The 13,059-nt window shown below is 28.2% G+C and overlaps 2 protein-coding genes across 2 annotated transcripts; both read left to right on the top strand.

The window, feature by feature from the left end:
* The first annotated feature begins 712 nt into the window (after nucleotides 1–712).
* Nucleotides 713–2,125, top strand: LOC102596881 (calcium uniporter protein 4, mitochondrial). The gene is made up of 2 exons (XM_006366406.2): nucleotides 713–1,374; nucleotides 1,482–2,125. Exons 1-2 carry the CDS (start codon nucleotides 823–825, stop codon nucleotides 1,923–1,925), a joined length of 996 nt encoding a protein of 331 aa, XP_006366468.1. The 5' UTR covers nucleotides 713–822; the 3' UTR covers nucleotides 1,926–2,125.
* A 912-nt stretch (nucleotides 2,126–3,037) lies between these two features.
* On the top strand, nucleotides 3,038–5,917 carry LOC102598482 (putative methyltransferase DDB_G0268948; the record flags this gene model as incomplete). Its single annotated transcript, XM_006366411.2, has 3 exons — nucleotides 3,038–3,187; nucleotides 4,517–4,716; nucleotides 5,252–5,917. Coding segments are annotated over 3 exons (792 nt in total), but the record flags the coding sequence as incomplete, so codon positions are not given.
* Between the last annotated feature and the right edge of the window lie 7,142 nt (nucleotides 5,918–13,059).

The raw sequence follows: 13,059 nt of genomic DNA, 5'->3' as shown, positions 1-13,059 counted from the left end.
CCCAATAAAAACAAAAAATTGTACAATTATTTGAGGAAACAATACTTCTTACTGCAATATTTTAAAATCTAATTAACATTTGTACAATTATATCTCTTTATATATGTAGATTTGATTCGTCAGGAAATAAAGAAATCACTCTTCAAAAATCTAAAGTACTATGTAAACAATATTTACATGATTATGTCACTTATTAAATAATTACAAATTTTAACGTAATAGACATTATTTTGTAAGTTAGTAAAAATTAGCAATAATAAGTTTCAACAGCATAATACAAGGGTCGTTTGGTATGTTTGTACTAATTATATTCGTATTAATTATGAAAAGATTATTTTTTATGCATTGTTTGATTTGATATATTAAAAATAACATATATTTTATAATTTTTTCAAATATATTTTTTACAAAAATATTATCCCGTAAATATGATGAAAAAAATGTTAAAGAAATTTTGAGGGCAATTAAATCCTCAACATATTAAAGCATACGTTAAAATCAATTACATTATTAATACTCCATTATTTCCATATGTTCATAATACATATTACGTGAAGAAGGATTTCAAACAAAATACTATTAACATATAAAGTTAATGCAAACGTTATTTTTTCTAATATACTTTACCATACGACTCTAATGGTAGAAGGAAAGTAAATTGATGACTAACAAGGAGAAATAAAATAATTTCCATATAAATATTCTCGTAATATTCTGCGTATTCCTCTAATTACGGACTATATAAACCCCCTCCTTCGCTTCCAACTCAGCCATCACAAGTTTTCCGTTTTTTCTCCCACTCTTCACTGCACAAAATCATCAATGGCGATTCGCCGGATTTTAGCGAAACGCTTATCTAGTACCCTAAAATTAGATCCGCTTCCACCTCTTACGGTTCTAGAACGTTCTCACATTCCGGCGACACCGCCGGATTCCGTCAACGGTGATTTCTTCCGACGGTTTCTCCAGAGGAGAGAAATCAATCATGTGGCGAGACTGCCGGAGTTTTTATCTATTCCGGTTGGAGAAAAATTGAGAGAGAAATTGAGATCTATGAATGTTACCGGAGAAAGGATTAGATTCGAACGCCTAGCTCCACCGGCTCCATCTACGGCAACGGCGTTGCTGCCGGCGGAGACGATGGGGAAGATAACCGTGAATGATGCTAAGAAGATATTGAAAATTTCGCAGTTGGAGAAAGTGAAATCGAGACTGAGAGAGATACCGATGAACTCAATTTCGTACTCCGAATTCGTTGAGATTTGTGATGAATTTTGTTGTAACAGAGAACAGAGCTTGGATTTCGCAAAAATGTTGGACGAATCCGGTAGCGTCATCGTTTTGGGTGACGTCGTTTTTCTCCGTCCATATCAGGTATAAATATTATTTTCTTCGTCTCAATTTATGTGATACGTCAAACAATTTAAGTTTTACAATATTTATATATATATTCATTATTAATCTTCTTGATGCAATTTCAGGTGGCAAAATCAATGAACAAAATAATATCAGAATCCATAGCATCACCAAACGACCCAAGAAGAAGAGAACTTGAACAAATGGAAAAACAAAAGGCCTTGATTGATCAAAAAGCCCAATCACTTGTAAGAGGTGAACTTTACTTTGGGCTGGGCTTTTTAGTTCTCCAAACATTGGGCTTTATGAGGTTAACATTTTGGGAATTGACTTGGGATGTGATGGAGCCCATTTGCTTTTTTGTGACTTCAATTCACGTTGTTCTTGCATATGGATTCTTCTTAAGAACATCAACAGAGCCCACTTTTGAAGGGTATTTCCAAAGACGATTCAAAGTTAAACAAAAGAACCTCATGAAGTCATACGATTTCGATCTCGAAAAGTATAATAAACTACGAGAAGTATTTTATCCAACTTATAATAACCAAACATATTATGGATTTTCTTAGAATTATTCGATCATGCAACACGTCTAGTTTTTGTTGTACCATGCATGGTTAATATGTGTGTATATATATAGTCTATTTTTACGCGAAAATCGAGAGTAGGTAGAATATGATGATGACGATGATGAAATTTCGCAACTTTGGATCATGGATGTAAGATTTTATGTATCCTCAAGTATGGAATGTGAAATTTCTAGAATTTAGATATCAAATTTGCACCACAACGTGCATTTGCATATCGTGTTTGAAATTTGTTTGCGGATGAATAGATCCTCTACTTTCCGTTGTTTCTTATTTTTTCTAAATTAGATAAGATAAAGGAAGTATTGATCAAGGCAGGTACACTTAAATATATTTATTTTTGTTATGAGATACAATAAAATAGAGATAGGCGAGCGAGTATTCAAAGTCCAAAATCTAAGCTGGAAATGTCGGATACATGTATTCAAAGTCCAAAATCTAGTAATATTCATAATCTTGACATTATTTTCTTGATGTATGTGTCAGGAAAAAAAACGAACAAAGAAAGTATTATATAACTACTCATTTCAAAAAGTCAAACTATTTTTATTTTTACCCTAGACATTAATTATTTATTTTTCAAATTATTCACCAAAAATAAAAAATATACATCAATTAATATGAATATTTTATTACACGTCATCTGTCGATTCCTCTAGCTTTCAAATTCAAAATCACTTCTCTTCGGCCTATTTTATAATCGAATAGAAAGTCAATTCGTTTCCATCTTAAGTAGTTTTTGTTTGTTTTTTGTGGTTAAAATCAGGGCGGAACCATCTTGTAGTCACTGGTTTATTTGAATCTTCCTTGACGGAAAATTATATTATTTATGTACAATTAAAATATTTTTTTGAATATATTTAATAGATATACAATTAAAATAATTTTTAAAATATATTTAATAGATATATTGAATACCTTTTGGTTAGCTTATGTATCCACTTTTTTAGATTTTAAACATCTTTAGTGAAAATTCTAGCTCCGCATCAGAATCATCAAACTTTGAAAATTACTTAAGGCAAGTATCTAACCACTATAAATAGCTCTAATCCGAGTCCAAATCAAATCGCTAATTGTAATTAAATTTCTCATTGATTGCGGAATTGTTCAACAACCAGGCCCGGTTCTATTCCGATGCGTGGCCAACTTATCCTGGCGAATGGTTTTCGATGCTGGCTCAACACACCACCCGCCATTCTCTAGCTTGGGATGTTGGCACCGGCAACGGCCAAGCTGCCATCGGCGTAATCTCTTTATACTCCATTCGTTCATTTTTATTTATCACATTTGAATTTGAGACACCTATTAAAAAAATAATGATTCACACGAGTTTTTTATCACACTACCTTTATTAATTAATGTTTAGAGTTACAATTTGAAAAATTATTTGACATTAAGACATAATGCTTGTGAATATAGGAATTGAGCGAGAGATTAATAAAGAGTAAATTTTAGGCTTAGCAAACATAAAAATCATATTTGTATGTTATAACTATAGTTTGTATAATTTATGTTTGCTATAGAACATCAGATTTGTATAAATCGCTGACAATCTCTCATTTGTATAAATCGATGGCAGTCTCTCATTTGTATAAATCGTTGGCAGCCTCTCTTTTGTATAAATCGTTGACAGCCTCTCGTTTGTATAAATCTCTGGTAGTCTCTCAATTCAATTGTATATATGTAACTACTGTGTATATGTATCAATGATTGTGTTTGTATATCTGCATAAAATTTGAATTTGTATACAATTGAATCGAAATAAACATTTGTTTATCAAATCTCTCTCTCTCACTTTATACAACACAAATTATACATTGTAATTTGTATAATTTGTATTTGTATAAAGCGAGAAAGAGAGAAACGCAAAAGAGAACTGATAGGGAAAGATTTGTATTTGTATAATTATAAGTGTATAGGACGAATATATATATATTTGTATTTGTACATACAATTTTTTCTTTCGCTTTATACAAACACAAACGCAATTTATACATTTGTGTTTGTATAAAGTGAGAGAGACGAGGGAGAGTGGCGAGCGAGATTCGGTGGGGAGAGAGACGAATGACAACTGTTTGCTATGGGTTTCAATTATATGAAACTGTGGTTATGGCATTTAATTTGAATTAATAGTTTGCTATTTTATACAATTTTCTCAATCATGAGTTATTCAACAATTTGGGCTTAAATCTTGTACGTATGTATTATGCAACTCACTTAATGTTTTAAAATAATTTATTCAAAATTCAATAAGCAGAAATCGATTCATGAAGCTATGGGTTCAATCTTTAAGACTTAAAGTTCTTAGCATTGAATATATTACATTTCTGAAATTACGTGTTCAGATCAAACCTATCATTTGTTGCAATTCTATAAAATTTTACATATAATTAGTATTGTGTCAAATGAATTCGACAACACTACTCTATATTCACCTGTCAGTAAACTGTCTTTTCTAAAATATAAAAGCAATAAAGTTGAAATTCTAAATCCAGCTTGGTATTTCCTATTCGGAGTGTTATAGAATTTTTTTCATTGTATTCTTTTAGGAAATGTTATTATTTTAATGACAGGTAGTTGAGCATTACAAAAAAGTAATAGCAACCGATGTAAGCAAAGATCAATTAAGTCATGCACAAAAACACCCAAGAATTCAGTATATTCACACACCACTCTCCATGTCTGATGAAGAACTTGTGTCAATTGTTGGTGGTGAACATTCTGTAGATTTGATCATTGTTGCTGCTACAGTTCACTGGTTCGATCTCCCAAGGTTCGACTTATTTATTGAAATTATATTTGAAATTTAAAATTACTAGACATAAAGTATTAAATCGATACGACCAACATTTTTAATTAAATGCCATTAGTATTGCTACAACAAGTATCAATACGTTTTTTTTTTTAGCTTGAACAAATATTTATTTAGCCATAATATTTTCTTTTAGATAATTTATTGTGGCCGAAAGGTTACTTATATTAAAATAAGTTTCAACTTTTAGCAAAAAGGACATGGTTGTATCATTTGACTATTGAGACAATTAAAAAAAAAAAAAGACTATTGACACAATTTTCTATAACTTGAAGCAAAATAATAGGAGTATTAATTAGCTACAATATTTTTGGTTCAAATAGTTTATTGTGGCCTAAAAATTATTATTGCTACAATAACTTTTATCATGTGGCAAAAACTCTTAAAGTTATAGATGTTTATACAATTGTTGTCACGATTGTTAGTAACTGTAGCAAAAATAAGACATTATCTTTGTCAATTTAATTTTCGTGGCTAAGAAATTTTACGAAACCAGGTTCTACTCGATTGTAAATCGTGTGCTAAGGAGACCAGGAGGCATAATAGCAGTTTGGGCCTATGAATTAATGAATGTAAGCCCTGAATTTGATCCAAAATTTAAGAGTTTTCTTGATTCAACACTTCCTTATTGGCATCCAAATATTAAATTTGTGTTTAATGGGTACAAAACGCTGCCGTTTCCTTTTGAAAGTGTGGGATTAGGTTTAGAAAATGAACCAATTGAAGTTGAAATACAAAAAGATATTTCATTTGATGGGTTTTTGGGATTGCTCAAATCTTTATCAGCAATTAACACTGCTAATGAAAAAGGAGTTGATTTGTTACCACAAAAATTGGTTGAAGAATTTGAGGTAGAATGGGGAGGGCCTAAATTGGTTAGACGTGTTATCTTTAAGGCGTTTATGCTTGTTGGTAAGGTGAAGAATACAAAAATCTAAGTGAATTTGGTTTGATCGAAGATTTTAAGTCAGCGAGTGCAGAATAATATAGTATTGTATTAATTTCTTATTGCATGATTAAATGCAGCATAGTATGAATATGTATGTATTTAAGAATAATATTGTATTGTATTAATTTCTTATTGCATGATTAAATGCAACATAGTATGAATATGTAGGTATTTAACAAGTTTTGAAAGATAAATATATGCCAAGGGGCGTATTCTATTGATTGCCTCTAAGGTAAGTGAATAAACAAACTTATTCAGAATTTGAACATTGTGAGTTTAATTTTGAAATTCTATCACAGTTCGTTTAATTTGATTTAGTAAATATTTTATCTTAAATTTGAATAAACCATAACGCGATTATTCATCTTTGGGCTTATTGATGAATAATGGAGCAATTTTCTAGCCCAGCCCATTATTATCGTCCTTGTGGGCTTTAAGTCCATTCGAAGTGGGCTCATTGTTCTTTTACGATAGCCCCCATTTGTAATCCAAAGTGCCCCCATGTACCTTTTTTTTCGGGTGTATAGTCGTTTGTCAAAATAATAATCTACTTCTTATATATATATTTGACTAGCAATTGTGATTATTTTAGCGGCAATTATGCTAAAAGCCCTATCCCTTCTAGTACTAATTTTTTGTATGTCGATGTGCCTCTAAAGAATAAAAATAATTTTAATATTAAAAAAATGAAGAAACTCTTATTGACGATGTAAACTCAGTTGCGGCGCAAGGATTTTCATTAAGAGGTTTCAAAATACATAAAAATAAAACGTGAAGAAATCCAAAGGAATTCAACATCTAATATATATATACATATAACCAAATTTACTCATGTATAAATAACGCGATTTTTCTTTTATGGAGGTTTCGATAAACCCTTTTCACTCTACCTGATTCTGCCCCTATGTAAACCCTGCACCATTGACGTATACAATAAAATTGTATTTATTAAGTTATATATCTATTGACTTGGTAGTTGGTACAAACACTAAGTACGAATAAACTTTTACCCTTCCATTAGTATATAATTATAGAATTAATACATATAACTGACACATAATAAAAGATGTGATAATGAATTGATAGATATTTCAAATATTTATATGACAATAATAACACACACATTTGTACATGAAAAAGGGTCCCAAAATAAAAAGTGGCAAGAAATTTTTGGTACTAACTGCATATGCATTTGCCACCAGCTTCATGTATATTCAACAAACTGATGACCCACTAAGTATACAATAATATAAATAATTTATAATATTTGGACCCTCCATATTTATAATTTCTTATTTTGAGAAGGGCCACCACATCATCCATTTTTTTGATTTGGAGAATCTGAAAAAAGATAAAGATTAGATATTTGATATTCAATATATGAGCTAAGAATAATTGAAAACTTCCTATGATACTTGTACAATAATAACAACATGTTGGTATAATCCACGAGTGTGGTATGAAAAACATAGAATATACACAAATTTTATTTCTATCTTGGGAGTCAATATTACTTATACAATGATACTTAATATAAATGACAAGTATTAGTGTGAAACTTATCACAATCTAATTCATGTGCACTTTTGACATAACAAACATTTGAAATTAATCTTTCGAGAGATATCGTCATTAAGGCCCAAAAACATGTATTACATGATGCCTTATAAAATATTTTATCTATTTTAAATAGCTTGTCAGCTTAAAAACCTAATTGTCGTTCTCTTTAACTTGCCTTTATCGACCTCTTTAGTCACTAGCGTCATAGTTTTTTCACTAATAAAGTACTTAATCTTCTTTTAAGATTTATTAAATTAGTCTTTACTAATATAGAAAATATTTACCAATATATTGAATAATTTTTTTAAAAAAAAAACTTTCGTACCATAGTCCACCTAACAGGATAAAGACGAACTTAAAGCTTTAAGTTTATGAATTTCACAACAATCTTAAGTTAATATAAAGTTATAAACAATAACTAAGTTCACTTCAACTATTACTTCATTTGTCTTAATTTATGTGACACTTTTCATTTTCCGAGAGTCAAACAGTTTAAGTTTGACCGAAATTGCGCATGATATCTTCAATTTTTTTGAAATAAAATTTATATATTTGTAAATTACGTAAAAAGTACTATAAGTCACAATAATTGATAATTCAAAATGTTTAAAAGATCTATGAAAACTTACGGTCAGAGATAGCCTTGTTTGAATCTCTAAATCCGAAAAATGTCACATAAAATGAAACGAAGAGAGTAATAAATATTTATAGATCTAGTTTAAACAAAAACTATAAAAATCCGCGTAAAGCAATAGATTGTGCTCTAGATCTGCTATTAACCCATATCGAGTAGCCAGTGAAAAAATTAAACTCATTATTTTCTATTAGATTATATATATACATAGTTGCAAACTTTTAATCTTATATATTAGCAACAATATTATTTCTTAAATAAATAAAAATGGTTAATAATAATTACATTAAACCAATGGAAGGTGGACCAAAAAGTGTCTTGTGTTTATCCAACCACCGATTTGCAAGTTGCAATTGGTAAAGTGGTAACGTAACACTTACTTAACATGTGCAAAGTCCCTACTCCCACAATTAGGGTGGAGCATTACGAGTTCGATAAAATTAAATAATTTTAATTTAAGTATTTTTATTTATGTAAAAAAATATTTTATATACATATATAAGGTGTTTATTTAAAACTTGATAAATAAAAAAATTATGATATATATTTATAAATTTAAAATTCTGACTCCATTTCTATCCGCGAGTGATATTGTTGGTGAATGGTGATGCATCAAATAGTACTCCAATATGTATATAGTCCATGTTGATACTGGATAAGGAAATAAAAAAACATAAATACAAGAAAACGTGATGAGAGTGATAATTACTAATTAAACATTGTTCTAAACACATTAACATTTGCTTAATTGATATGTAGATTAGTACTAGCATGTTGGATTAAATTTGTAAGATCAAATTATTTTAAAAAATGTTTTTTGAGAAAAAGATTTTTAGACTGTAGTAGCTTGTGTCTGTTCAATCTATTTAAAAATCAGCGTAGAAATTTATCCTTCATCAAAGTTTCAAAAGTATTTATGGAAAATAACTACTTTTTCAACTTATGTTACTATTAAAAAAATATTTATTTTTTCACTAAAAGCTTGAACAAAACCTCAGTTATCTATAATAATTATTAAATGAAAAAATATTTTTGACTTTTTCAAAATTGAAGGGGGATACAATATGAAGAATCGAACCCCGCCAATAAGGTGAGAATTTAGATAGCCAACCAACAAGGGCATAATGCTCATATTTGGCTGCTAAGTAATTTTGTGAAAATGATTTCATGGCCACTTACCTATTAATTAGGAGAAAATTACTTTATTCAAATTTTTTTATGTGTAATAAAGATCTCTTAGATGTGAACCACAAATTTCTAAAGAATTACAAAATCAGACTATTGGATAATACTCCTTGCGTCCAACGATAGTTGTCTATTATACTATTTTGAGATATTCAATAATATTTGTCCACTTTATAAAATTAATGGTTAATTTTACACGTAATTCTTAATTTATCCTTATCATTAATTATACTCATTTTCCTATTACATTTTTCAACACATTGTATTTATTATATTCAAAGGGTGATATAATAAAATTACCCTTCTATTTATAGTTTTTTAAGAAGTGTGCAAACTGCAAAATCAATAGTGGATAAATATTGTTGGACAGAGTGGAGTACATTCTTTTTTAGTTTGATTATACAATATAATAACAATAACATTTGTATATTGAGTGTAGTCTTAAAAAAATAAAGTGAAATCTGAAAAGGATAAAATATATGCAAATCTTACTATTATTACAAAAATATAAAGATTGTTTTTGATTAATCCTCGACTCGCGAATATAATACAGTACGATGATATTGCAAATTTGAATTGAATTTTGAAGTATCAATTGAATACCAAACACGTTATCATAATCTAATTAAATGTTTAATCCAAACTCCAAAACGGCGTAATAAACGACACAGACGGTAACAGACAAATTAACATACAAATTTTGTCTACAAAATGTTAATTAATTGGATCAGAGACCCTATATAATATGTAACAATTAAATATTTGGTAAACGAAATTCATATTATTTTACTAATTAAATTAATTATGGATTAAACTAATGCACCCCCAAAAGATACCTTTCAAATAGAATATACAGTTGTTTATTAGACCAACTACGACTGATTATTTGATCAATCTTTCACAATAATTATATTTAAAATGTGTGTCTTTTTCTAAGCCCTTAATTATCCTTAATTAATGAATTACTATATAGTATTGGATAATTTTTGCGAAATACTTAAAAAATATATAGAATTTTTCAGCGTCGCTTAAGTGTGAAACTTATACATTTGATGAAGACTAGTCATAATGATTACCGAATAAATATAAAAATAAATAAATTAAATTATTAGAAGTAGAATTGCTTTAGAACAAAGCAATGAGTACTTTTGATTAAGGTCACTTTCCTAGTAGTTAAAAATCATAATGTAAGTGCTTTTTGCAAAATTATGGGGCAGTGGTGGGGGTGAGGTGGAGGTCGATCGAAACTGTATTGATGAGAGGTGAATTCATATTATATAATATTTGTAGTTTATTGATCATACGTGGTTCTAAATATGAAGATATAGTGATTGAAAATTATGATAGAAGGTTAATAGATTGTAGATAGTTTTGTTCAGTTTTATTATCAGTGTTATTATTTTTATTCTCATGCTATTTTATTAATCGATTTTAATACTTTATGTTGTTTCCTTTGCTCCAGTTATCGTATAACTATTATTGTACATGTTCTCTTTTTCATTGGTTTCAGCATGACTCATTTACTATTATATTTGTTTTTCATACTCGAGTCAAATATCTATCGAAAATAATTTTTCTATCTTCATTCTCCCAGTACAAACCCCACTTATAAGATTACATTATTGTTGTTGTTGTAATTATTTAAGTGTTCTTTTATCTTTAGTATATAAATTGTGATATTTAATTCTTTTATGAGTTGTTTTTAACTATGTAGATTATATTTCAAAAATCAAGTAATATTTTTTATATTTGAACGAATCATACTTAAATTTAATGCACGGACCCAACATTCGAACTTATTGTCCTTATATTTTAGACAAAGTGTAATAATTAAAAGAAGAAAAAATAATAGTTTTTTTTTTCATATAGAGACAAAGACCTTACAACTCATTCTCTACTTTTTCTCATTAGTCTTTTTCGTTTATTTTTTGTTTAATAACAAAAAAATAAAAACTTCGAATTTAATTGTAAAGTGGATTAGGATAACCCCACATCTTTGCTTTTTTTTTTATATAAATTGGGCCAAACATTTATGGCACTTCATTTTAGTTTGTCGTCCTATTTTCCCAACTCTATTATTAATCTTTCAATGCACTTTTATAACGAACTATTTTGCTTTGTTGCACCAATACAATGTATTTTACTTCCAAATAATCAATCTACATGATTTTATTTATTTAAACAAGGTTCTTGCGGTCAGAAGTAAAACTATACAGTAGTTTAAAGTTTATGAGTTTTGTATTGTAAATTAATAATTTATATATATATTCGATAAATTTTTAAGATAAATACTTAATTTAAAACAAAAATTATTGAATTTGATCGTCGAATTCATAGCTTATGCTCTAACTTTGCTCTACTTGCAATTTGGTTTAAATCTAATTTTTCAAAAAAGATATTAGAGTTGTTATAGTTTAATAGTTGTAACTTTATTAAGTTAGTTTTTAATGGTCAAACTTTTAATTTGTCGAGAAACAAAATGAAAAGATCATTTTTACCAACAAATGACTGAGAATTGTTCTAGATATTTCTATCATTTGGGAATTCTCTCTCTCGTTAATTAGTTCTCACTTTCTTTTCTAGCTTTGTTAATCTTCTCTTTTAACATGAATTAAGCGTGAAAAAAGAATAATCTAAAAGAAGACATTTATCTTTTAGGTTCTTTTTTATATTCCCTTCCTACTTCTTATTAAGATGTCTACCCTCTCCAAATGAAAATAATATTATCCCAACACTTCTATTCAAACCTTTATGCAGTAAAATAATTACAAATTAAAAAAAAAAAAAAACATAGTATTATCATATAGGGCTATTTTTTGGGTGACTAGAGAGAAGCCTATAGAAATATTAAGAAACTTTAATATAGGTTTGGCAACCTACAGAAGCCAAAAAATTTAAGTTTTTAACCTTAATTATTTTCTTACTAGGAGTAATATTAGCTCTAATTCTACCCTCTAAATTAAATTAGATAGTGGAGTACCAATTTTGTCTCTCATAGTTGAAAATTGCAAATAAAAATGCAAATGGTCTACCTCTAATTTAACTTTCCCAAAAAGAACAAAGTACTAAACCATAACTAAAAAAAATGTACTTTTTTTTTTCAAATTTAAGTCAATTGGAGTTGACGTTTAAGTGAAGGGAATTGAATTATTGAACCAAATAGAAGTGTTTTAATTTTTACGACATTTCCTTATTCATGACATTTGGTTAATTAATAATTAATTACATAACCAAAGATTATTTAAACAATTTTACATTTATTTATCTTTGGTTGATGAGATGTATCCAACTACAACACTCATATTGTGTACCAAGAATCCAACAGAAAATAACTCACTTTATTATTAAATTAACCATAGTATAAGATACTATTGAAATTTTGCATGATGAGGGATTTTTTAGGTAAACAAAACACCAAACTTTAACTACCCTTTTATCAATGATTTTAAGTCGTGCCAAATTATAAAACTGATTGCTTGTTATAAAAAAAATTTTGTTTATATATTCAAAAAGTAATAATAGTTTGTAGGATTGTATCATCTTTAATTAAAACAAAGGGGTTACCATTTTCATGTCTTTGCTTATTTACCATTTATTTTAAACATTTTTTGAATAAAAAATACTTGCATTAAAAAATATTATGAGTTGAATGTAATTTTTGAACTAGAGAATAACTTTCTTTTTTTCTGATAATAATTGCTGCAACAGTTAATTAATATAGCTTGTGAGATGTTATTACAGAAGGATATACTTCAAGTCGTACATTAAAACATATTATCGTTTTCAGTGTTTTGAACTGTAATTATTTTTATGAAATCTTTTTTTACTCGCGTGGAGCTGATGAAGATAAAATAAAGGTGAAAAATTAAATTTTGTTTACTACCCAATATGAAGAAAATGTGACAAAGGTAGAAAGTAAGTTTATTGTCAATCGCCAACATAACATCATAGATATCACTGATAACACTCCTCTGTA

Source organism: Solanum tuberosum, unplaced genomic scaffold (genome assembly GCF_000226075.1).
Source record: "Solanum tuberosum cultivar DM 1-3 516 R44 unplaced genomic scaffold, SolTub_3.0 scf00633, whole genome shotgun sequence".
NCBI lineage: Eukaryota > Viridiplantae > Streptophyta > Magnoliopsida > Solanales > Solanaceae > Solanum > Solanum tuberosum.
The sequence above is the reverse complement of the archived record's forward strand: the minus strand, read 5'-3'. Positions and strand labels throughout refer to the sequence as shown.

Excerpts from the sequence above, each read along its gene's own strand:
- LOC102596881 (XM_006366406.2), top strand. The coding sequence starts at position 823 with ATGGCGATTCGCCGGATTTTAGCGAAACGCTTATCTAGTACCCTAAAA. Across the intron at positions 1,375-1,481 it reads TTTTTCTCCGTCCATATCAG|GTGGCAAAATCAATGAACAA; the intron begins GTATAAATATTA and ends ATGCAATTTCAG.